Source organism: Opisthorchis viverrini (genome assembly GCF_000715545.1).
Source record: "Opisthorchis viverrini unplaced genomic scaffold opera_v5_266, whole genome shotgun sequence".
In the NCBI taxonomy this organism is placed as follows: Eukaryota; Metazoa; Platyhelminthes; class Trematoda; order Opisthorchiida; family Opisthorchiidae; genus Opisthorchis; species Opisthorchis viverrini.
In genome coordinates this window covers 269,564-296,982 of record NW_008751919.1, presented here as the reverse complement: position 1 = coordinate 296,982, position 27,419 = coordinate 269,564, and the positions used below count along the sequence as shown (strand labels likewise).

Below are 27,419 nucleotides of genomic sequence, written 5' to 3'. Positions count from 1 at the left end.
GCAAAGGTCACACAACAAACAATAGTCTGGGCTTCGAGAAATACACTCATTTGCAAATCAATTTAGTTTTCACGAGAGACGCAACTGAATCTCTCGTTTCTCGATTCTACAACTGAATGTGCTGCACACAGACCGCGTCATGATTCAGTTGGCACTATATTCGAGATATCGCAGTATATTTTCATGGAGAAAACTACTCACAAGATTGCTGAAAACTCCTCGACAGCCCACGACAGGTTTCACCCTTCTTGGGTCTCATCAGGTAGGCGCAGTTCACGAGAAGAATATCATAAACGAGAGATTCGGTTGAGACTCTCGTAAAAACCGAACTTATTCGCAAATGAGTGTATTTCTCGAAAACAGTCCAATTTGGGTTCAAGTAGAACATAAATTTGACGGAAACTCGGGAGCTGTGCCCGCCTGATGAGCCTCAAGAAGGGCGAAACCGGTCGTCGACGAATTTTCAGCAACCTTGTGAGTAGTTACCTTTACGAATCTGGTGAGCTTCACGAAACGCGAAACTCGGGCCTAAGTGTCCCAACAGGTTCCCTCTCTGGCCAAAAAACCGTGTATAGAATCAGAGGTGACGAAAGTGTGCCAGTTTTGGGCCTGGGTGGGAAATTCTGCGTGTTGGTGAGGTCAAAGGTCACACAACAGAATCATTCGTCTCAGTTGTTTGGGAGATATAGTATGGCGTGTGCTACTTTCGGACGACATACGAGAAATGGGGCAGCTCAGCTGGAGAGACTGGACTAATTTCTTCCGTGCCTAAAGTTGAGGTAAAACGAGTTCAGTGGCAGTGGCTTGGACAGTCACAAGATTACGTAATCTTATTAGTGCACAGATAATGATAGCCATAATACAACTCAGAAGGTATATGCACTAATAAGAGTCTTTACTGTGGTTGACAGTAGTTCGTAGAAGCGGTTTGCAGCATGTATAAAATAAAGAGCAATACAAAATGTGGAGCAAGTCAACAGGCATCGCAAGAAACAGCGCCTGATCGATGCCAACGGCGTCCTTTGGCAATTTCTTTTCAGCCTATCTGACTGGGCGCTTGAAGGTGTAAGGGCCTCAGAATGCTTGCGACCGTCCGGCTCAAAGTTCTCTCACTTTCACTTGGTGACTTTAGGTATAGTTAGTATAATTGGATAAACTTGGTGGTTGTACGGAGAGCCATCAGTGTTGACACTGACGTTGCCGTCACCGATGCTGAGCGCTTGTCTACCTGGATCAAAGCTTAAGCAGACCGTCCCAACCAGCCGTAGGGTGACAGTGGTTCCCGTGTCCAAAAAGTGTGGTAATCACGGGGTATACACTAAATCGCCTTCTGCGCGCCTGCGAGTCTGTGCGTGCTGAATGCGTTGTCTCTTCCTATATATAGGGAAGTTTGAAGTGTGTATAAAGCATGAATCGTTCCGATGCGTACAAGACAGGAGCCGAATTGTTGTCGGTCAAGGTTGCGGGCGGAACGACGTTTGTCACGTGGTTTGTTTACTTGTGTAGCGGATAAGTCGCGTGATCTAGTGAGCACGCATGTAATAGACAAATTAGGTGAAGCTGGTTGAGGGGACATGGGAGTGTCCGCTACAATCTCACCGATTTCGACCGATTCTGTGACATCTGGTACACGATCCAAAGTTTGTGAAAACTAATCAGAAAAGAGGAGCGACTCTTCTAACGAGTATTACCGCCCAAAATTGAAGAAGGTTATTCCAGTGGAACAGAAATGTCATCATTTGCAACATTGAGTGCAAAACACGATAGAATAGTCACTGTCACATGACTGATTCAATGCGACGTTTGCAGAAAATGAATTGGGCAAGAAGTGAACTTTATGGTAAGAGGAACGATCAATTTTTCAGTGGTCTTCGTGCCTGAATAGCGGATCGGCATGAGCTCAACCGGAACAAATCTCACATACTGACCCGGACAGAAGCCGAGGAAGAATGCGAACACACGAAAGAGTTCCATTTCAACAAACGTGTAAAATGCAGCCCAGACTACCAACTGCAAAAGAAATTCGGGTTTACCCAGTTCGAAATTGCACCCACCATCCAACAGACTACTGAAAATGTCAGCGAGATTGATGGTTAAACGTTGGCGAACCAATTTACGAGTTTGGCGAACGGGTGAACATCTAGTAAGTGTGGTGAGATACCATCTTCACTGACAGATCACTATTTCGTTCGTAACGAGACATTCTGTCTCTCAGCCAGACCGCTTCTATCCCTCGTTCAAACGACTGCAAGCAACAACGAATTCAAACATGATGTTGGATGGAAAATATCAGTCAAGTGTAGCACACGCGTAAATTTCAGCATGATATAAGCAAATGCCTAATATAACTTAAAACGTGTCACACCGATGCTGTGATGATCAACTGTCATCAAATTGAAGAATCCGAGGCGACTGAATGAGTTACATTTTGATGCGAATATATGTTTGGTGACTGATGCATACTAGTTAGGAAGAAGGCATTCACTGTAGAGTTATTTATTAGAAAACGCCAACTGAACGGTTAGACTATTGGACGGGGAAGCAAAATTCTCATATGCATCTTGTTTACAAAAACTAAATATCCACCTTCCGCTTGAACGGGTCTTCCTGAACTTTCCTGGATATTCGTTGGCTGTTGCTCAAATCCAAGCAAATGCTACAAAGTGACTCCACAAATTCCGCAACAGATCTCCCTTTTCAAGATACGCAAAGCGAATTTACAAAAAGAAAACATACTACTCGCATGCCTCCTCCAACAGAAGTATCACCGCTACACTAGTGTCCTTGGCTGGACGTTGCGCTTTGAAAACTCAGTGCAGGAGTTTCATGTGATGCGCGAAGCTGATGATTGCCAAACAGCTGGTAATGTGTTGAAATATTGGTAACTCGGGTGAGTTTATTGGTTGTTGATCAGGTGGCTGTTTATCTGTTCGCCGAGCTTGACAATTGGCTTGCAAACGCTTCGTCGCCACACGAGGAGACATCATCTGTGCGCATCATCGTCAACTGCGCAATGATGATGTCTCCCCATATGGTGACGAAACGTTTGCAAGCCCATTGCCAACTGGGCGAACAGATCAACAGCCACCTGATCGACAACCAATGCTAAACAGCTGTACGGTGCTTCTTGACCTTTAAGCATAGGCTGGCTTCAATGACGGGACAAATTATCGGGTGAACACTTAGGGATACTAGACTGTATAAGTGGCTACCTGTCGGAACAACCAAGATCGACGCAAACTCAATGTGTCCACACTAAATGTTCGTGCATAGCTCCTCCCCCAAATATTCGCCTCTAGGATTACTGTATGACATCTATTAAACATGCAGCTTGTTCCGTGTCCACAGAAAAAAAACTTAGATTTCCCATCTCCCTATTTTGTAGGTGCCGCGTACCAGGTGTTTCGACCAAATACATCACGATCTACTTGACTCACTCATGTGGACCCGCTCAGTCGCAGTGTCGGTCAGGTGAATGTATTCCCACTGAACGTGTGTGCAACGGTGTACCTGACTGTACGGACAACTCGGATGAGGGACCCGAGTTTTGCAGTACGTTTCAGAATTTCTTCCATATATCTGGACGACGCCTTGCGATCAATCGATTTTTTATGGTTCGGTTTGTATCCAGTCTAGAAATTGACTCCTATTGGATTTTTTAAGCGTAAATCTTCAATGCCTGTCAAATTCTCACCCTCAATCATTCAGATGCTGGAGTGGTAGTCTTCCCAACAAATATCGTTGTGCGCCCAATGGAACCCTTTTCAATTCACTGTCGATCGACTTTACCGGGTTTGGCGCCCAAATTTGATGCTCATAGTAAACCAGATCCGGTTCTGATTGGACGTCTCAAATTCTATCGACCCAACAGCACCACGCTGACGATCAATGCCTTCCGAGGTCTTCCTGAAAGTCTGAATGGATCACAAATAAGGTACGTGGATTTGATTTCATTATACGAATTGCGTTAGTTCTGATTAATGCATGCGTGTTCGTGATACCCCAATGGAGTCCAAAATATGTCTGGAATTAGATTTAGCAGAAGGTTATTTCATGAAACGAAGTTTCTGCTAACAAGTGAAGATTCCTTTTAATATAGCATGCCGTCCGGTTTCTCCACTGTCACGACCAATTGCTCACTAAAACCGGTGCGCTACTACACTACACGGTACAACCACGTTAGGAGTAACTCGGTGGATGAGAATGATGGCGGTGTTAAACCGCGATTCGAAGCACTGCTGACTGTCACAGGCTACCTGCTTTTCACAAAACCCGAGGAAAATCAGATGCAACCACAAAATGTTACGCAAAATGCTTGGTTAGGCGTAAGGTAGTATTACTTCTATTTCCGCATAAGAAGACTCGACTTTACCGTTGTCTATTTTTTCGTTCAGCTAACAAACAGAAACAAACGTGATTAGTGCTCTTGCTGTGCACAAGCGAACACCCGAACTGGTAGAAATTAGCTTGCATTCTGGAAAGAGGGATTCGATTTTATCACTTTCATGTGTATACGCATTGTAAACTAATGATAATTTCGACACCGATAACAACTTGACATATCTTCCCTAGTCTACGTGTCTGTAAGTCCTCTCGGTATTAGCAAATATTTGTCTGAGGAAGTGAACTCCTCCAGGTTTGGTATCGATCGACTGCACTGTATGACGGCTGGTCGATAGGTATCGTTTCGTTTGAACGGTCGCCTCTTGTTCTGCCGGCGAGTCCACGCCAAAGAACTCGAGTTTCGCTCTTATTAGAGCCCAGCAGCGGTGCATATCCAATGGCCGTGCCGGGACTCGAACCTCGGACATGCGACATGCGAGGCGAGCGTGTAACCACTGCTCCACCAACGCACGTTGGACGTATTTGAATTTTCATGTATGAACAGGTGAACGTGTTCACACTTAAGCGATGTGATTGGTGTGCCCGACTCATTGAATAGCGACCTAGTAACAGTCCTGGTTGTGACGATCGATTGATCGTTTCGACATCAGGACTTTGTTACTTCTTTCCTCAGTTATCTTTTTAAGCGTTTTTCAGTCTTTTTGAAAAGCGGTAGGTTAGGATGGCCATTTCTCCCAGTTATTCATAAACAAAATGTACTTACTAGTGAGCGTCTTTTGCATGTATTCTCCCACTGTGGCACTGGTAGACGGGACCTTCGGCCACCGTCTACCAGTACCACACTTTACTGTGATTCCTTATGTGAATTGATCCCTTCTAGTCTCTGATTAGCCTCGTCATCATGATGTGGATGACAAAATTCTTCGGGAAACTTGAACAAGGTAGAGACACGACGATCTAACCAGTTATGCTTGAGGAAGCACTTCCCGAACAGCGGATTATTTATAAAGAATTGTACTTATCCATTCTTGCAGGAGCGAACCAGGCGAATCAAATTTTCTATAAGCTTTTCAAGCAGTATCACTGTGTTGTCCTGAATCAAGGATGAAATGGGATCGGACAACTCTAAGATGGAAGACGTTGCTCCAGCGATAGAAATCAGTGGTCTTTTCATATGTGCGTAGGCGTTGATCATGAAAGTAAATGTAAATTTATATGCAACAGAAGACCGACCAAACTAAATGGAAGTGACAAGCAGGCAAGACTTGCTGACGGACAGCAGTTTAGCCATCAGCATGCTGAAGGAATGCGCTCTCAGTTGGTCAGAAATTTCGGTATGCCAATGCTCCGGTTTCTCATTAAACTGTCCTGGGTTCTGGATATCCCTCTGAAGAGAAAGCTTCCATTGCGATTTCATCCCGAAGAAATTTGTGTACTTTACCTATCGTCTGCTTTATCGATTGGGCAAAAGTAATGGCAACTGAAGAAGCGGGAGAGCAGGGTTTGGACTTGAAAAGAATGGATTAGATGGATGAATGGAACTAGAACACCATTTCTCAATAAAGTGCAAATCCCCGCCTTCATAGCACTTTCTACTTGGAGTTGATTTTCTGGTTTCCCTGCTGGTCCGAGTTGATTTTACAACAGCCAGTTTGTGAAATAGATCCCAGATTTGGCTCCAAGTTAGTTGACCATCTATCCTCAAAAGTAACATCACCTCTGGATGGTCAGACACGTATCTGCGTTTATCCGGCATTCGCTTGCTGAACAGTGACCCTCTGAGTAAACGGAGTTTTTTTTAGATTTTGCCTGTTTCGATTTTAGTACCCCATCGGCCTTGTTACCAACTTTCACAGCCTGCATTTGGTTACATAAGCACACTCTTTTCGTCATCCTGAAACCCATGTTGCGAATAAGTGCACCTTGTATCGAAGTATCACATCCTGAATAGCAGTCATTCACGGTTAGCTTGTAATGTGACCCTCATGGAGGCCTGAACACACATATTTCCGACCAGCAAACCGGAGCAACGCGGACAAATTACATCGAGGATGATGGGGCACACTCCGCTATTCGACTTCCAATTTGAGACGAAATCCTTATATGAATTTTTAAAACCTGTTCAGAACCCACAAATCAAGCACCAATGTTTTAGTGGGGGTACTATTGGACATCTTCGCAATGTTTGTACAGAATCGATTCGGTTGGGCACCGAGTATGGATACTAAACCAAAGATGTTTGATAAACTTCTCTTGCCTGTGATCTGACGTAGACGTATAACGGAACAATATATTGCCTGTTTGTTACTTATTTTATACAACAACGGCGTCAAGATTTGTGAATATTTCCGAGATTGGAAAATTCTGCTTTGTGTCTGGCCTTCAGTCCAAGTACGCCAAAATCGCCCTGAAAAATAAGTACGGAGAAATTTCCAGAGAAAGCCAGAGGTGGTCACGCCGTTTTTTTGCAGTGTCCTTCAAAATCCGATCGTTTTCTTTGATCTTCGCCTTCGAATGTTAGTAGAAAGCTGTAGAATTTCCAACAAAGGAGAAAATTAAGCTCACACCGGAACTTTCAGAGGCTAGAAAATGCCTGATAGAGTATGCCTACACACTTGTTTTGAGAAGTACACTGAACTTGTTAAACACGTGGGGGGTTTTAATGCAAAACGAGCGTGTTGAAGTTTAAAGCTATCCTAATCGGAAAACTGCATTTCCTTCAAGAGGTTGAGTTTACGAGGAGGTAGCACGGTGGAAAATATAACAGCAGGACAAAAACCTGGTCTTAGAAGGTGATGCACTAATACACCACATGTACCGTAGCTAAATTCCAGCTTCAAAAACAGCGAACCAATCGTGGCACGCTTTTCAAAATAAACTCAATTCAGTCATTTTCTAGTGGGTGGAAAATGTTGACCACCGCAAATAGGCACCCGTTGCAAACGGTTTTTGCAATTCCTGAGGAGACAACTCAACCAAAAGCGCCTTGACAGCTCACTGTCGGTCTGCCCCTCCTTGGGGCTTATCAGGTAGCCGCATTCCCCTAGTTCTCGTCAACCTTATGTTTCATTTGAAATCAACCGTATCAAGTCACTCAGCAGAGCCAATGAGACAAAATCACGAAGTAGTTGTCCAATTAAAATTCAGCTGACTTCACCGTTCACACCAAATTGGTTTCCAAATCAGAGAATTCTGCCAGGTTGCAGTTCCACAACATCTGTGTAGGCAAAATTCGGAAGAGGTGAGTGGAAACAGTGCGCTTCAGTACCTACTGAAGGACCCAGATTGGAAATCCGTCCTTTGTTTTCTATTATGTCCCATTTCTACCGCTTGTGTAACGGAAAATTCAGTTTACGCACCGGATGTCATCACAAACAGTGGAACATGAGTTTCCGAAAAAGGATATTACTCTCCGGTCGAACGCGGACAAATGTATCAGTAACCATGGCAGTTTTTGTTGGTTTAACCATGCCAGTCTTTGTGGTCTTCGTTTCGTAATTGACGCTCAAGATATTACTCATGTGGGCTTAAAATTGGGTTTGTTTGTAGGTGTTACCGCAGTCGTGATGCCACGAAACCTAATTCCGGGGGAGACTGAATTTACAACTGTCCTAACCTTCCATAGAAATTATACATTATCGTCTCAGGGTTAAGCTCAAGAACTCGAGTGATACTGGGCAGTGCAATACGTTTGTTCGCGCTACCCATACCGACTGGCCTTACACAAACACGTGTGTCTCCGTCGACCAGAGAATGAGGTTTTGCTCACACATGTATGAGTTGTGAACCAGTATGATCCAACGTCTTTTGGGCTCGTCTGTTACTGTATGTGTGACCAACCAGGTATTGGTTCATTCACCACAGCAGCTACCAAGGCAGAGTGAATCAGAACTGAATGAATTCCACTCAGCTCAGTACAACCACTGCGGTCATTTACGATAACGTACAAGTATGGGCAAATATTTGGGATGCTTTTTCAAAATGTAGGCAGATAGGTAATCTCAAAAATCTGTGAGCCTTCTGATTACTGAACATTGCTTGAAATCCTGACTCCGAGACGAAAAAATCCTCTGCCTGCATTGCCAACACTTGCAGATGACGAATTGATCTTATCGCCGGCCCAAAAATTGGACAGAAACGGATGAATAAGATTCTGTCGTGCAATTAGTTTGAGAGTTGATCAACTTGCCCAAAACGGAATTTGGATAGTTTCCAGGAAAGATAACGCCTCACTGTGATACCACATTGTTCCACGTGTTTACTACAAAGTGAGCGATACTTTCACTGCCTACGAAATCACTCAAAGTTTTCTTATGCAAACGAATGATTGTGGCCACCTCAAAGACATTGGCACGCAGACCTAAAAGGCCTAAAACGCTAGCTACTTGTACTTTTACCTGAAGTGAACCCCGCACACTGACTCTGCTTCAACCAACTGCTTTATCATCTAACTATTGAGACTGTCGTAACTCAGTCATTCATTTTGATTTGTCATATGTGTTTCAGTCGGAACCCGTCAAAACGGAACTTTCGGCAACAACACGCCGACCTTCATTTCTCTGTTTACAATGAGCGAATCCATTGTATATGAATGATTTTCGATGCTATATAGTTTGTGTTTCATGCTGAACAAACTTGCCGGTGACCTGTTTTCATTGTCGATCTCGTAACGCTTCGATTCGCTTCCGTCACGTTCCTCGTAGTCATGAGCCGGAATAGCCAGTAGCTTTGAATCAAAGCCATCCTTTGCCACACCGACAACTGCGCAATTGCTGTGTGTACAGATATGGTTAGCCCTTGTGCATTCATGAGGTCATAGCTTCACGACATTTTTCGTGTTTCCTACGGCTTTTTGTCAACAATGAGGGACCTTGCTGATGAAAAAAACACATTCTCCCTCATGGACGTCGTACAACCCGTGTCACTTCGGTGCAAACTCCCTAGTTTAACCCAAACGTTGCGCTCATTCGTCGGCATATCGAGTGAACATGATCTGCTTGCACCGTCTCTGTGTGAGCGACTGCCATACCGCTCTTTCACAGAACTGATTCAGCACTGTACAGCCAATGGAATGCGAATTCTCTAAGACTTCGCCTACAGTGTTCAGGAAAGATATCCTTGTTGGTAACGTGCTTCGTTGGTACCTGCTCCCTTTTGCCACTACAGGCGCACACGGAACGACCGACCGGCGGAGCACAGGGATAGGAAACGAGATCTGGTTAACTTAACAACACATAGCATACGATCATCATCCTCGACCGATCCGGCAAGACCGTTAGTGGGACAGGGAAATCAGGCCGTTATTTTTGGCGATAAATCTATCTCAGGCACGAAACTTTAAGCGCATAGCAGGAACTCGAGTCCGAACGAGCCTGCGGAAGAACATTGATTGTGAATGGCACTCCCGGAGAAACTCTGTAGATGCAGTCGTATTGGCAGTAAAGCTGATTCCCACCTTGTTGGAAAATTTTGATAAGTCTGTGAAAGATTAAATCATTGATCTCCAAAATATACCGAGTTAAAAGTGTGTTCATGTTTTGTACTACACTACTCATAAGGTTGCTGAAAATTCTTCATATTGCTGTAATCAAAGAAAGAGTTGACCAAAAACATATATTCTGTATGTTCCTGTTACGAATGATAGTTTCCGTGATGCGCGCTTCGGAGAGTAGGTTAGACGATAAACCTCCAGACGTCCTTTGGCATATCGCATTTAAGGCAACGAACTGTCCGCTATTGATCGAACCATGTGTTTTCTTCAGAGACCCCAGCCCCTCAATAAGTGCGCCAGGGCAACAAGTCTGTTCAAATTCAAGCAAAGTTGCAGTAAACAGTAGGACTACTCACGGACTCGTAAGATCTTGAAAAGTGAGACGAGAGTCTGAGTACTGACCGATTGGGTTGCTCTTTTTCTCATTGTTTGCGGTATTCATTTTGGCTCTCGACCGTAAACACCAGATTCAAAATAATTCCCCTTTCCGAGTTGAGTAAAGTGGCTTGAGCGCGAACCTACTGACCGGAAGTTACATGATTCGAACCCGGCCTCTGCATCTCGACTTTTCCTGCCTAGGCTTAGGCAACCTGGCAGTATCCCAGTCCTCGTGCTCCCTTCGGGTGGCATCGCAGTTGAGCACCGAAAGGGCGCCACATCCGAACGATTTCTTTATTTTCCCAATACCATCCTCATCGTGAAGTTCACTTTTCTTTCTGACACCAGGGCCACTTCAGGACCGATCACAGTCGCACTCTGTCTTGATAGCCTGTGTTTTGGACCGTGCCTTGTCAACATTTTATGTGCAACTAAAAAGACAAAAATACAACACTTGCCACAAATCTTGACAAATTGGGAACTTGCCTAGTGAGCTTGAGTGGACACGCTTCAAGATCCCTCAGATTTGCATTGGTTCCAATAAGTGCTTTTATTCGCATGAGTTTGAGAAGGGCCTCGATTTGCGGTTCTTCATAATGTAATGAAAATTTTTTTATTCTATCCAGCTTCATAGATAGGCAAGGTGTTTGCAACCCAGAGATATTGGTGGATCAGGGGCTTACATTCAAATGCCTTTGCTAGCACGTGGAAGGTTAAGGAAAGATTTGTCATGAAAGTCCTTAAACAGTAAGTAAGCAAATAGTACGTCTCCAATCAGAAGAAAACTGGCCACACAAAGTTACCTTGGCTTTCTTGATAAGATACGACATTTTAATGCCCAAAAGCATGTGTTTCCGGAAAGATAGGTCTCTATGAGGGGTCCTCATCACATTACTGTTCAAAGCGGACCCGATTCATGCACGAAGGCAGTGACGCTTGAATCGACCCTGTGCTTCCAACCATGCGACTTTAGTGATGCTCCACAAAAAAACGAATACTAAAAGAAACCAACCCCTTGGTTATGTGACGCTGCGGGTACCCTTTATCAGTGCACAATGGAGAGTCGGTTGTAACAAAGGACTTCTCATCACGACCCCCAAAAAATTAGCAAGTGTTATTTTGAAGCTTCAGTCTAGCGCAATCGCTCGTCACTCTGTGGGTTGCAACCAGTGCAAAAACTCAAATGAGTTATTTAAATTCATAAATTACCAGAAAATCAGCCGCCTATTATGCTTTACTGGAGTGGCGGTCATCCGAAAATGTGACTTTAACTTGTGTAAATAGTTGGAGCTTGTGGCTAACCATAACTTGTCTTGGTAATACCAGAATCCTAGCTTCATTAATTTTACCCAATCTGATCTCCGGGTTGATGGGATTTTATTGGTCTTCCAAAATTATCTGTCCGCTATCCTGTCCCAAAACTTGACTCTGGAAGGAAGTACACATTTGGTCTTGTAAGCTACATGGCTGAACTCAAACTAACCTGTTCGTGTTCTTTTTACATTTCTATTCCAGTAAATTAGTAAGTGGGGGGAGGCAGACTCCCTATTTCTGAACTCGATATCTTACATATTTGCTTGATATCCAGCACAATTATTGGGCTCCTGACCTCTCCTTGGTTGTCGCCTTTCGGAGAGATCGCGTCCTAAACTATGGCTGACACGGCAAGCTACAGAATGCTCACTGGTCAAACAATCTCTCTTCGAATTAATTCCTTTTCAGGGATCCTGCTGCCGTTCCACATCTTACATTTTCCATTGACATGATGAAATTTGTTTTAACTTGTCTTATTATGCCACTAACATAGTTCGTTAGCACGCCACTGTGCTAAAAAATCGATCAACCCCATTCATTTGAAAATCACTGCAAGAAACCACGTGACGAGTAGTTTATTGATTTTTCAATCTGATTCTCCCAACCGTTAAGATGTTTTGCAATCGACGGGGCATTCCGTGCCGCAAGAATTGTCCTCCGAAGCGGCGCATGCTCTGATGGCTGGCTTCCATGTCCATTTTCTGAAGTATGTTTGCAACCAGGAAATGTGTGCAACGGTAGTCCCGACTGTCCGGACGGTGCTGATGAACGTGGATGTGAAGGTAGGTGAATCTGTGCACCGCAAATAGACAAATTGGAACAGAATATTTTGTGAGTCTGCTAAAGAAGCTTTCCCTCAATAAGCCATCGTTTTGTACGTATTTATCTACCATTGTTCATCAAAGTTTTGGCCATCAAAACTTCGCAAAGTAATCATCCCACGAATGACTTTCAGAGGCTACTCACAAGGTTGCTGAAAACTCTTCGACCTTGTGAGTAGTTTCCTTTATGAAAATATACTGCGATATCTCGAATATCGTGCCGACTGAATCATGAGGCGGCCTGTGTGCAGCACATTCAGCTGGAGGACATCATAAACGAGAGATTCAATTGAGTCTCCCGTGAAAACCAAATTGATTTGCAAATTAGTGTATTTCTCGACTTTCACAAGCCCTCCCGTGAAAACCAAATTGATTTGCAAATTAGTGTATTTCTCGACTTGCAGAGGCTTTCAGGCTGTTTGTAAGTGACATTTGGTACAGAGTTCTACCTGTCTGTCGCAAACGCCTCTAGCCAAGGGTGATCGTCCATGCGTCTCTGGGGACCTGTGAACTTCAGTCGATCAACTCTTCGAAATGACTGTGTCCATCTGTCCATAATTCTGTTGGTATTGTACCTTATACGCCTAACGTTTGCGTAATAGGATATCGTGTTTTGAGTGAGGTGTACAGTGATCCGAAGGCCCAAATATTTGGGTTCAGGCCTACCAGTTCCAGCCTCTCATCACTGACAAGATGGAAAGAGACGAATATTAGTTCCTGCTTAGTATTTGATGAGACTCCCTCTATTACTGCTTGTCTGCTTGGTTTCAAACCTCTCAAAGATCGATTAATTATTCGAAAGACTATAATCGCCGTAAAAACATTAGAAAATGAACCATAGAGTTATTTAATCATATTTCATTATTCTCGAATGTTACGCGGCTTTTTATATCAGTGAACTCGATAAAACCTTTTTAAAAATTACTCATCTCTGCACCAGTACTCCTTTTTTGGCCATTGAGGAAATTGTTTACGAATGTAAATGTGATCAATATCACTCGATGTGTATCGTCCCTATTTTTCGACTTTTTTGGAAAAAATGTCCATTAATGTCTAGGTGACGTGAAATACACTCATTTGCAAATCAATTAAGTTTTCACGAGAGACTCAACTGAATTTCTCGTTTATGATACTCTACAACTGAATGTGCTGCACACAGGCCACCTCATGTTTCATTTGGCACGATATTCGAGATATTGCAGTATATTTTCATAGAGGAAGTCACTCACAAGGTTGGTGAAAACTCTTCGACACCCCACGGTCGTTTTCGTCCTTCTTGGGGCTCACCAGGTAGGCGCAGTCCACGAGTTTCTGTCAAACTTATGTTCTAACTGAACCCAAATTGGACCGTTTTCGAGGAATATATACTCATTGAGGAAATCGTTTACGAATAAAATATGATCAACATCACTCGACTTTGTTGGAAAAAATGTCCGTATCTAAGTGATGTGTTTTCTGTAATGGATGCATGAGCGCGGCTATATCCGGTCTAAGTGAGAACCAGTCACGTCGCTGGCCAGTCACTCGTCGCCAAATGGTTAAGTATTCAACCAATGACCGTCCCGGGTTCGAAACTCTCTGGGTATGGTGAGATGCGCACTGCTGATGAGTTCCAGTAGAGACGAGAGAATCGCACATTACTTCTCGACATTTCGGCATAGAATGACCTCAGTGACAGGGCTGAAATTCGCCCATTCGCAAAACACGCGTCCCTGTGGCCAGGTTCCATCTTCAAGGCAAGAAGTAACATGCACATCTACTTCACGACCGCTGGATTAGAAAGGCAACCTCATCCTTCAAATCCACCGGAAATGACCCAGATTCCGACATGTTTGGATAAAATCCCCATCCCATATGAGCTTGTAACATGATTGTGGTACAACTGAAAGGATGAAGGCCTTCGCTGTGGAGTTATTTATTAGAAAATGGCAACTGACAGAAGCAAAACTCTCATTTGCATCTAATTTACAATAACTGAAAGTTCATCTTCTTTTAAACGCGTCTTCTTGACCTCTCCTGGCTATTCATTGACTGTTACTCAAATCCAAGCAATAGATCTCTCTCTTCCAAGAGACGCAAAGCGAATTTACAAAAAGAAACTATACTACTCGCATGCCTCCCATAAGTAATATGACCGTTACACAATGATTCATTTCTGCATTGGCACCTCGATAGACAAAACGCGCCGGCTGAATTACTTTTCTTCATATAGTCCTTTATTTTGCTAAGAATTTTTTTCATAGTCTAGAGAGTGCAGCAGCGACTAAAAAATGAATAAAACCAATTATGAAATTTTTTCTCACTCAGGTTTGTGGGTGCCAGTGAAACAAAAAAACTTGCGAAGCACTTTCCGACACTAAACAGACCGCATTTTTCCGCTACTTTGGAGATTTGGAATGGAATGGATGGCTCTTATTATCAGGCTGATCGAAGTGTTACAATCTCATGAGTCTCACACGCACTTTACGTATGTTAACAGCTGCCAAACGTACCAAGTGCACTTTAGAATGAGGAAATCTCGCCAGTTAACAACCAGGAGTGGCGTGCCGGATGTTGCATTCCTCCGCAACAGTGTCTGCAAATGGAGAAAGTGAATGCCATTGAAACATTAATTTCGAATGTATCAAGATAACCAAGTGCATCGGTGGACCGACAACAATGTGATTAGAATGTAGAGGGAAATACACTCATTTTCAAGCAAAATTGGTTTCGAGGGAGACTTAACTGGAACCCAGCTGAATTTCTCGTTTTTGGTGTTTTCAGGCATCTGAATGGGCTTCACCAGGCCGCCTCATGTTTCGGTGGCTACGATATTCGAGATATCACGATAAATGTACAGACGTAATGCACTACTCATAAGGTTTTTGAAAATTATTCGACAACCCACGACCGATTGCGCCCGTGTGGGGCTCATCATGTAGGCGCACGAAATTAGCGAAATACGCCCATTCGAAGACTAAGTTGGTTTTCGAGAGACTCACCTGGAACCCAGCTGAATCTCTCGTTTGTGATGTTTCCAGGTAACTGAATGTGCTGCACAAGGCCGTCTCATGTTTCAGTCGCTACGATATTTGAAATATCGCGATAAACGTGTATTCGTGCAGCACTACTCACAAGGCTTTCTTTCACAAAAGAACTTCTCTTAAATCACCATCCTAGTGCTTTTCGTCATTTTTAAACTTCTGCCCTTATCAGACCTTATCTAGGCTGATTCGATCAGCGATTTTCATCTTCTGTTGTCCCGCCTGAGCTTCACAGATCTCATCCAAACAAACCATTCGGGTCCGTTGCTATTGTATACGGCGCGAGTACAACATCAACTTGCTACCTGGACGGTTGTCTTACTCACTTCTGCAGCAAAGACAGCACAGTAACAAAACATGCGTGAACAAACTTATTTAATTGAGGGCTTCTGGAATACACTAGAGTAAATTGTAGAGATGCCCAGGTGATGGTTTATTGGTTACTGCGCGAATTTACCGAGGTGTTTCGAACCTGACCTCTGCCTCTCGACTTCCCCTGTCTAGGCTTGGGCAACTTGGCAGTATTCAAGTCCTCGTGCTTCCTTCTGGTAGCACGGCAGTTATTCACCTAAAAAGTGCTACAGCTGAACGATGCCCATCGAACTAACGGGGATTTAAAAACTACAATGGAGGTATACCCGTGGCGCTTGAAACGAACCGAATCCATATACGATCACGTTCTAGATGATAGTTTGCAGTAACGCAAAATATACTTCACTTGGGTCTATCAGTTTACCAGCATGTTCTTCTGTCAGTTTATGATAAACACACTTACATCGGTCGACCCACACGGACAGATACTGAAAAATACACTTTTAGCCATGGCATACAAACTCCACCCGAGTCAGCGGTGAAGTAATTAGACCATGAAAGTCCTCACTAGGAGCTATCAAACTAGGCCCTGGACTCTTCTAGACCACGGTTTAACTTCGGTTCCGAAATTAGTCATGTTTTATATAAGAGATGCTATCATTCAAATTTTCACGCAATGCGCAAGATACATTTTGAGTTCAAAAATTTTCTACCAGAGCTATCTGAATAATCAATAAAGAGAAGCACATCCGTTTTTTCTAATTTCGTCAGTAACATGAAAATCTGGTGATTTAGAAAGGTTGGGGCTTCTGTTTAAACGGGTTATCACTTTCAAGTGATCCAGTTCACTTTCAAACTACTGGAATTTACTTCTAATTTACAGAGAAGATTGATCAATACACGCTGTTTCTGGTTAAAAGAGCAAACCAAAAAATGTGAGCCAGCTTTCAAATGCCGTTTCGAAGCGCATAAAGACAATTCACTTCAGGTGCGATTCCAACGGTCAGTGCGTAAAGTGTTAGTCCAACTCGGTTTTGCCAACGACTTTGCAAATTTGCGAATTTTAACCAACCACACATGGGTAATGTTTGATAACCCCTTCTCTGTTTTTTTTCGACAGATTCGTGGTGTGGATGGCCAGATTTCACTTGTAATAAAAACGAATGCATTTCACCAGCCTTACGGTGTGATGGACGCGAACACTGTTCAAACGGTTCAGATGAAAGGGGTTGCCGTGAGTCATTTTATCCCGGTTCTTGTTTCTCCGAGGTGTGAATATACTGGTTGTGTGATATTCACTGACCGAGCCAATGCATTACACCCTTTCCAAGGTGCCATTCTAGCTGCCCAATGCCAGTTTATACCTGATATTGCAGTTAAAATTTGTAACAAAATTGCCTTGAAACGGTAAAGATAAAGAAACATGTTCTACAATATATTTCACCGGATTCAACCCGCTACCTGAAAGTAGCCCACCGAACTAGTTGCCTCGATCTGTTTTACAAAGAATTCCAAAATTAAACTGACCCTGTTGTGTCAGCTTGCCGTTCACACCGGAGGATTCGCGACAGGTACCATGCAGCCGTAAGATGCTCCTTGGCTATTCGGTCGAATTTGATTCGGCCGTACTCTACGAAATCCATAACTCATCGGCTACCTTTGAAAATTTGTTGGAAATATATTTTAAATCGATGCTAGTGAAGCAAATAGGAAAGTACAATGGGATGTTCCTATTGGTCATCGTGGATAGCTTCCACGCTGATCTTACCATGGCACAAGACAATGAGAACACTGAAAAATAGTTTCCAATTGGAAACTTCCGATAAAAACCCCGATTTTCTCGAACAAGTTGAATGTTTATGCATATTTTAAACCGATCTTTAAAAATCCTCTTAGTACATGTAGGCTACGTCGATTTGAACCTAGCTACACATCCTTACTTTTGTAGTTAAGCTCAGCTAATGCAGTTTGCTGCAATACGATAAACTACTCGTGAGTAGCTAAAGTTTCCAGTGCAAATGCAATCTGATGACGGGGTAAAGCAGCCCCAGTTCTGTTGCACGTTTCTGAGCCGATATTCCGGTACGAGATACGTCTGAATGATGGTACAGAGTGCCACCCAATCGGAAAAAGTACTTACCAACACGGTTTAGTTGCAGTTCTTGCAGTGCAGTAATTGGTTGAATAAATATGCAGTCAATTTTCGTTACTGTAATTCCTCAAAACCAATGATTTGGTTTCTTTTATCAAACTCATAGCAAGCACAGACTGTGGTCCTCCAAACATACGATGCCCCAGTGGGGAGTGCATTCCACAGGAGAAGAAATGTGACGGTGTGCCCGATTGCAAAGATGGATTTGATGAGTGGGGATGCGGTAAGCTATTCTCTCACTCCCTATTTGTCGTTCAATGAGCGTGGTGAAACTAAATGCACTTTCTGATGAGCAGATCAAACGTGAAGGATGAAACACCTGGATGTTTTCCCGGATGTTTTGTGCGAAGTTCCTAGTTCATGAACTAAGTATCACCTTTCCGAAGACCCAAGGTCAGATCAATAATTGGGTGAATTCACACAAGTTGGACAGAGTTCATGTAACTCTAAGAGGTCGTTTGTTAGAACAACGGGCGTATTCAAACAAATGCGCAAGTCAGGGTGAATCTTATATCCCCTCTTGTTTATACGAAAGGTCCATCTCACAGCCTCTAGTTACCCACCGAACCTTCGCGAACTTACTGCACCCAACGGGAACCAAAGTACTTCAATTCAAGCAAACTGCTGATGCTCGCGTGGTTTGTGATGGACTGGCGCTGCAATCGAAGTTGTTTGTAGGTGGACGTGTGGCCAGTTGAAACTCCAGTCCACTACATGTATCTTGCAGTTTGGTACCCCATTCCTCCAGCTTTTTAAATACACATGAGGTGTGTAAATGACGGGTGGCCTTGAGTAACTGTTTCCTCAAGGATTTGTCAGAGCACGCAGAATCTGACAGTTCCACCCTACCCAGAACTATCCCGATAGTTTTTCGAATAAATGTTTCGATCTTCATCGGAAACAGCATCGGAATTACATCGTCCAAAATGCGACTGAATATCACCACCAGAGGTGGAGGTCGAAGTTGCGAGGATGAGGCAAGTGGTGCGTCGACGTAGGAAGAACAATCAGACGATTGACTGATCAAATCCGAAAGTCGATCTGTCGACTTGCACAACCGAGATTTGCATAATCGACATAACTCAGTGAACTAAACCCAACCGGATGCAGTAAAGTCGCACACCGGCTTCAGCCGCTCCACCAACTGCGTGCGCCCGACATTCTATCGGCGCCAGTTCACTTTCACAGGCGACCTTCAACAGTTCACCCAGTTCCACTCCCATAAACTGCGGCATCGTGTAGTCCCCGTGGAGATAATATTCCGCAAATAGCATGGGAAAGTTTAGTGTGACCAAGACAGAGTTCATGAAGAGTGGTTGTGGCTTTCTACCTGCCGTTTTTTGTTTAGTCCTTTCCTGAACGCCGGTCAAGTTCTGTCGAGCTTTGCCATAGCTTAGGCTAAATTCTGTCCATTTCTGGACATAACAGTGAAATTCAGATCCTCACTCAAAAAGCAAACTCATTTTTCTTACGGTGAACCATAACTTACGCGGCTTAAGCAACAAATAGACAGCTTGTCAGGAAGGTCATAGTCCTGTAAACAACCCCAGAACGTCTAAATCCTACTTGGGACCGCCCATCCCTCCAAGATTCCATCGGTAAGGCCACTGAGGGTAAGCGATTCACATACAATCCCTCGTTCTGACAAGTTAATCTGCCCCCAAGCCAGAAGGCCCACGAGCTCAAATCAATTTTACCCAATAGCAATGTCATATTACCCAAAAACATGGGTGAAATTGGGAAATTAAAACGTGCGAAAAGGAAATATCAAACCATCTCACTTACGATGCATGCAGTTTAACACGTGAATGACGTACCGAACACAGATTGACACTGCGTAAAATATGTGCGACACCGGTCTTTCCCACTTCGTCCGGCCTCCTCAATCTGTTCATCCATGCCACTTCCTTTAACAGGGGGACAAGAGAAAAGCGAAATTTTTTGGTTACAGATTGCTAGAATCAGACTCAGTCCCATACCGCAGAATTTTTAAACTCAGTTAAAGTTTGGAACTCTCGGAAATTTTCACTTTAGGAAGTCATAACTTCGTGCTGCAAATGACTGTGAGCACAACTGACGATGAAACGCGTCTAGATACTACTATAATTTCCTGTGCTACCTGTTGCCGTTCTCATGTTCTACGGCTGTCTTCCCAATGACAACCGAAAGCATCTTAAAGCTGAAAAACGAAGTAACCACTGTAGTCATTGTCACTCGGTCGTAAAGAAGGGACGTGGATAAAAGGGCTTCAACCGCTGTCCACATCTAGGGCACTCACAATCCACACTCACATCTCAGTCACATCTCAATAGGCCTCTTGCACCTGGGGTACTGGTGGTCATGTGGCGTCTGCTGGTAAAATTTTGAACCAATCATTGACTTGCGCTTGATTTGAGGACGAGACAGCTCTCGCCGTCAAACTTCGGGCCTGAAAAGCCGGCCAAACGTTCAAACACCCAATCAGCGACGAGGGACAATGCCCCGGAACTCAGACGGGACCTAGAGGCAATTGGAATAAGTCATTCAACATGGACAGGGCAGCCCTGATTCAAGGTCAGAAGTGCGCACAAGATACATCGACATTCCAAGTGGTTTTTCACTCGCGTGTTTGCGGTCAAGCCGCAAATTGACGTCAGGTACGACACATTTCAAGCCTATTCCTTCGCCCATGAAAAAGTGGTGCTAACTGATGGCTTACGAATGCTTCGATGAAAGCTGGCTTCTGTAAATGAACTCGATGTTGTGAAATTAGGATGCCAAGAATCTATGCAACAGACATTTTTTCTTCGAAATCCGCCTGTATCAATAACGTCCAGCAAGACTCAGTGATGCCGCGCCCCGAATGACCACATGTTACGAAAAATCAGCTGGTATTTTCTAATTCTAGAACCAAGACCGACGGGCTGTCGACCTGATCAGTTTACCTGTCAGTCAGGCGACTGTATTGGAATGAACCGACGTTGTGACGGCCGCCAAGATTGCTTCGACGGGTCGGATGAAAAGAATTGTTGTGAGTTTTTGTTCGATTTACGCACCCCTCATTATCACTGTAACTGAGAGAAGTACAGTTTTCGCTATGCTTGTGTCTGTCATCGAAGTATCGATCCTTGTATCAATGTAAGTTGCAATCGATGTGCCTTTCCTGACGTGGATGTGGTTTGGTAGGAGGCATGGTAACCTTTTACAAAAGAGCTGCCATCAAGACTTCAGAAGCGAATCATCGCACACAATCCGGGCTACGCCCGTGCTTCAGAAGCGAATCATCGCACACAATCCGGCCCATCTGCTACGCCCGTGTACAAAGATCCTTGACTGAAATTAGTTCTCATGGGTTGATCAAAGTCAGAGGACCATGTAGTTAACTTTTTTCAGTTGTGTTCCTGTCATTCCAGTTTGTTTGAGGACCTCGTAACGAGCAAAACTCAGAGTTAACAGAGTGGCTAAAATCATCACTCTCGTTGGGCCCCTGACGAGTGTACAGAACACTCGTTGAATTCTACGTTAAACCATACACCCAAAAATAAACCCAAAAGAGTTGCCATCCCCAGATCTCTTCAATCTGTTTTAAGCTAACATAAGTGGGGAAGATGGCTCAAGTGGTTTGAGCGCGAATTTACTGACTGGAGGGTTCCTGGTTCGAACCCGACCTCTGCCTCTCGACTTTCTCTGCATAGGCTTGGGCAACTTGGCTGTATCCCAGTCCTCATGCTTCCTTCGGGTAGCATGGCAGCTAGGCACCGGAAGGTGTTACAGCTGAGCGAGGCTAACATAACTGGTACTCTATTCTTCAAGCCAAACGAATTATCCAAGACTCACAAACTGATAAGTAACCGTCATTATCAGTGTCCAATAAACCTAACGGTATACTCCGTCTTCATCTCTGCTTCCTGGAATTTAATACCACCCAGAGACAGCGCTTATTGCCCGCGCCTTGAAGCAGGGTATCTGTACACCAAGCGATAATCACCGACGTCGTACAGAATTACTGACCGAATTCGGCATGAGTGGTCATTAGGGCAGGCCAACCGTCATTATTAGTGTCCAATAAACCTAACGGTATACTCCGTCTTCATCTCTGCTTCCTGGAATTTAATACCAAGCACCCAAAAAATATCAGAAGATAGAGGATATGAAATGTGTGCTTTTATTTTCTATTGAAGAGGGCAAAATTGGGACATGTAATATTAATTTGCACGAAAAGGTTCATTTTTCGGTACTTTTGCCTCCAAACGATCTCACACAAGTGGCTGTCCACTAAAGATCCGTGTGTGCTGCACTGGCGTTTATCCTGAATCTTGTAGACGTGCCCTGCGTGGTTTTTAAGGCGAGATATTACCGCTTTATCGATCCCGACGTGTAGACCTGGGCCGATAACTGTTGCAGTCTGCAAACTTCGCGAAGAAAGTTCTTCCAGTCAACAGCGGTCATGTGGCTAGTAGATAGTTCCTCTGAGCAGAATTTGATTTTTGCCAAACTTTTTTGGACCAGCAATAAATGAATAGAATTACTGTCCTAAACTCCATCCTAGACCGCTTCAGCGTAGTTCCGTTTCGAAGGCCGATCTCTTGCCGACACTGTCGAGCATTACCACTCCACCTGTCAGAAACAGTTGAAAATGTCATTTGGTGGTCATTGTTGCATGAACGTTGCTGATGCATAACTCCGTTGCTTTGCAAAAGGAGGTATTGCCGTCCCCTTGTCATGAAAGAGAGTTGAAAACGTCAAAAAGTGCAGTTAGGGTTTTACGTCCGAACGGAGAAAATTTTTGCACAAAGTGAGCCTAGACACGGACAAGAAGTCGTTTTCATCACAAATAGGTCAAGGTTGTGTGCGTGCATGAAACTAGATCTGGCAAAATATAGTGGGGCTTAGCTTTTCACACATGCACTTTTGCATTAGTGGTGGGGCTTATCTGGAAAAGATCCCGCGCTATTAGCTGCATACATATGTTGGTGCTTCTGTGTGCAAGTGAACGAGCGAGATCAGATATTCGTGAACAGTAAGGAAAACGGATAACTAGTTCCAGCAAAGCTAAGCCAATGGTGGGAAAGTGGAGTGGAATATTGTTACAACGTTCCAAACTAAATTTGACGTGGTTGGAGGCACGGATGTGGTCGAGGGTGAGTTTAACAGCTTGATTGGAGCACGCTCAGAGGGAGAGTGTTCCGAGGAGGAATTAATGGAGATATCTAGGTAAGTTAATCACAATGCTGATCAGCCACCCGTGGTTAAACGCCTAGGCGTTCGAACTACTGGCCGGGATGTCGCGGCTTCGAAACTCTCTACTGATCCCACTAGAGAAGCAGACAATCTCACAGAAAGGAGATACGACCCCATACACCAATCTGCGTTGTCTAGGATGAAGATCACACCCCCAGACACTTGTGAGAACTGAGCTTGGTACTCGAGATACCTTGATGTACTCTGCTTCTTAATTGAGTTCATAGATCTCCTCTGTCCTACTCAGTCATACGTCATTTGGAACGCTCGATCCCAAAAGTTGTCCTGAGTACTATCCTAAGGCAAATAACACTTTCGGGTGTGCCGGTGTCACTGTGTTTCCATTATACTGCAGTTTTTTTTCTGCAGACGGTCTAGGTTTGTTCGAACCCGAACTTATCTCTCTACTAAATTGTGAGTGGAGATTCAGTAAGAGTACTTGTACAATTAATAAAGCTTGCAATGGTTAATTACCAGGACAATGTCCTCTTCGTATGTCCAGTAAATTTTCGGTGAGTAAGGTTACCAGTCAAAGAATGTCTGTTCGATTTGTTGCAAAACTCGCAGCCATTGAAGACACCATTTGTAAGCTCTTGCTCAGAAACTGAACCCTGTACACAGAGGCCTTGTAAGTACGGTTCAAGCATTTATTCGCGCCTGGACTATTCGTACATTACCTGGTGGAAACATTTTTCTGATCGTTTTACTCTAATGATAGTACTGCGAGTAAATGGTTTTCTGGTAGGTTGAAGACTGACCGCTATTCAACCAAGAAACAGACAGTGGAGGAACTGACCGCGGTAACAGGCTCAGTGACCATGGATATTAGTACAAATGTAGCGGCCGTAATATATATATATATATATATACTCTGTTGTCTAAAAGTGATGCTCGCCGTCCAATGATAACTCGAAGAACCCTCATTAAAGAATACTCACCTGGTGATCAGTTTTCCTCTGAACAACTGAACATTTTGCGTTCAATGTTACCTCATGCAGATTCGACAAGTGAAACTCACCGCAAAGAATATATCCGCCCATACACCACCTATCGTTTGGAATGTCGTTCGGGTGTACCGGGAGTTGCCCCGTCCATACTGTTAGCAAATGGAACTTCAGTTGAACAGCTCCCAAGATTCCAAACCAGTCGACCATCCCTGGAGCACATGGTTGTCGTAATCGCAGATCTGACCGAACGTGAAAATGGACTGCTTCTCAGGTTTGTGTATCGTAGCAAATGAAATCAACCTTAGTCACCTGAGAATCGTGGACCAGCATTTTGTTCTCTTGCACCTGTTCCACATGCTTCCCTATTTAATTCCAGTTTCATGGACCTTGAGATTACCTGTACCGTGGTTAGTGTTCCCGTCATTGTGGATTGTTTCCTGCGTTTTCCAACACGCAGACAACTTTGCACTTGTACACAGTGCCATCCGGGCACGCATGAATGCGCAGAAGTAGGCTGACGGTCACCTACTTCCACACTCCGTGGTTAACCGGTCGCCTAGATCCGCGAGTGCCTACAGAATATGGTGTCATTTGCATTGAGAACAAGACTTACTGCTCAGGCAAATACATCAATTTGCATATCATTGACGAGAGACCCACCTGGAACCCAACTGAATCTCGTTTGTGATGTTCTTAAACAACGGAATGTGCTGCTGTCGAAAAGTTTTCAGCAATCCCATGAGTAGTGTATCGCGTTTAAGAGCGGGTGTTAGTTACAAGAATATAGACCAGACACTCGCAGTCTGTTTACTAACACAATAAATCCATTGAAAATGCGCGAGGGCTTCAGAGCGGAAGGTAACGTTTCAACATTTATGTGAGAATTTTCCGCTGGTGGTAGTCAAGTTTCGTTAAGAGATAAGTTCTTTGAACCATGCCAATCAAGAAGATATTTTCCCAGTAGTAGTGCAGAAGCGAAACACCAAGAGCGTTCCCGTTCATGGGTTGCCCATGATACGTCCTTGCATGCGTGTGAGTGTGTACGATCTGGCCTACTAAATTCAATCAATATTCACCAGAAACGCCTGGCACGGAGTGGAAATTTTCTACCTTTTGTCCATACCTTACTAGTCCACCAGTGATCCACTTTCAAATCTCAAGGAAACTGTCAAACTGAGAAAAGACCTAGCTGTAAGGTTGCTTATTGTAATTCAGTAATACATCTGAGAGCATGTCTAACAATTTCCTCGCACTTGGTTTGAAAGTTTCCCTTTGGGATTGTGATACGCTCCTAAATGATCTGATTTCAAACAGTAATTGAGCTCTACTCGAACCCGGAGTAAACTGTTGATTTCAGGTATAAATCGTGGTCTTACAAGTGGTACCGTTATAGGATACTTTAACCACAGTCCACAGTATCACGTACTCGAGATTTTTCCAACGGGTGCAGAGTTCCGAGTATCTGACAATCCCCACCGACCATATTGGTGCACTTTTCCGTAGCAAAGCAGTGATAGTGGCGTCTGTACTGATGTCTTCAAAACTGTACACTAACCGTTTATGGGTAGAAACTGGACATTCACAATGCCCTTGTAATTCTCCTTCCTTCCGTTCCCAGCTGTACTTCAGGAACTTCGATTCCCATCGTTACCGAGATTGCCATCACATCCCCTTGTCCACCGACGGACATGATGTGCCGCGATGGATCCTGCGTTCGACGTGAAAGGTTCTGCGACGGACGAATGGACTGCTTGGATGGATCAGACGAGCGCCCACCCCACTGCCGTAAGTCAGGTTGCGTGAAAAGAAAACAAAATACTTGCCAATTTAGTTCTCGATATCTTTTCATACACCTCCTTATGGGTCTTCCCCCAATCAAGCAATCTTGCACCCATTTCCACCCTATTCAGATTCGACAAGTGAAACTCGCCGCAAAGAATATATCCGCCCATACACCACCTATCGCTTGGAATGCCGTTCGGGTGTGCCCGGACTTTCCCCGACCATTTTACTAGCAAATGGAACCTCAGTTGAACAGCTCCCAAGATTTCAAATCAGTCGACCATCAGCGGAGCATTTAGTTGTCGTAATCGCAGATCTGACCGAACGTGAAAATGGACTGCTTCTCAGGTTTGTGTGTCATTGCATTCGAGATCGGTTTTGCATTGTTCCTGACAGCACTGATCTGGGAATCGTTGACCAGTATTTTGTGCTCTTGTGCCTGACAATCTTCTCTTCCCTAGATAACTCTCTAACCCAAGGCTAGCTGACCCAGTGATGCCTTTCGAATCCACACAACCAGATAACGTTTCTGTTCTGGACTCAGAGAGACATACTACCGAGTAGTTTTCTGAATATATTCCCTGAAGAGAACAGACGGAAATGTATACTTGTTCAGCTCGCTGCCCTGTTGTGTGGTGCACTCATTTCTTCAATATGAAATCTTGTCTGAAAATTTGTGGCTTTCGAAATCTAAGCACCTTCCTCCGACACAATCATACTGCAAGAGCTATTTACGTGACCACTGGAAGCATTTGGTTTATAACTTTTGATTCTCGCAGTGTTTTTGTGCCTTCGATGGGCCTATTGATGTACTATGATTGGAACATTCAAGACAAACTAGCTGGCTCGATTCCATCGTAGAACCTCTAAGTTGCTTCGGATAAGGTCCCTCCTTGATTAACCGATTTCGACTCGTTGAAACTTGTGATCCCGTCTTAGACCCTCGTGAATCTTTCTTGGGATTTCATGCCACTCAGACCAAAGGGCTTGTTGGAATTACCTAAACTACTGATAAACTGGAAGTAAATGGACACACTCGGACCGTCGTGCGTATGTGGAGAGCGCAGCCGCTGAGTATGGAGGTTGTGAACTTCCTATAATGACAGCGAAACGTTTGTATCTTCAGCAAGTTCGTTCAACGGAGTTAATATCGAAGAATTCTCAAATCAGAGCTTAGATCAGGCACTGAGCTGCACCGAACCGACCGCTAAAGCACACTTGCTAGTTAACCCTTAAGATCATCCAAACACATAAGAGGCATTGATGTATGTCCGATCAGTGTTAGTAGTGCGAGGTGATTTTGGAATCTTCAGGAGAGGGATTTTGCCTTATAACTGAAGCCACCCTATGCTGAAAAGCGGAGAGGCACTGCGCAGTTTATTGGGAATCATCAACCGTGTGTATCTCGTGAAACCCAAGGGTCTTTCGAACCTTCCGCCGCCCTGTTGGTCGGCTGAATACTTTGCCGTCACGACCAGCAAATCGGTAGCGTGACCAATCCTCATTTAGACACGATGTAGCGCCACACCCTTCAATCGCGGAATTCGCATCACGTGGTTAGTGCGAGTGCATCCCACCGCTCGCTATGAAACCGTTGATGGTTCAAACTATCAGCCGAGAGGTCGTGGGTTCGGA

General features: G+C 44.1%; 2 protein-coding genes across 2 annotated transcripts in view; one reads left to right on the top strand and one right to left on the bottom strand.

The window, feature by feature from the left end:
- The window catches only part of T265_09208 (hypothetical protein), a gene marked incomplete at both ends in the record, with an annotated part of 125,305 nt that overhangs the window by 30,774 nt on the left and 67,112 nt on the right, over positions 1–27,419 (top strand). Inside the window, 9 exons of the mRNA XM_009175221.1 lie at positions 3,386–3,552; positions 3,709–3,934; positions 12,140–12,309; positions 16,804–16,917; positions 17,942–18,058; positions 20,723–20,845; positions 23,985–24,273; positions 25,621–25,787; positions 25,913–26,132. Coding sequence (XP_009173485.1) covers positions 24,038–24,273; positions 25,621–25,787; positions 25,913–26,132 — 623 coding nt within the window. The remainder of the gene's footprint in view (positions 1–3,385; positions 3,553–3,708; positions 3,935–12,139; positions 12,310–16,803; positions 16,918–17,941; positions 18,059–20,722; positions 20,846–23,984; positions 24,274–25,620; positions 25,788–25,912; positions 26,133–27,419) is intronic.
- Positions 15,198–19,142, bottom strand: T265_09210 (hypothetical protein; the record flags this gene model as incomplete). Its single annotated transcript, XM_009175223.1, has 4 exons — positions 15,198–15,410; positions 15,829–15,939; positions 18,458–18,925; positions 18,957–19,142. 4 exons carry the CDS (start codon positions 19,140–19,142, stop codon positions 15,198–15,200), a joined length of 978 nt encoding a protein of 325 aa, XP_009173487.1.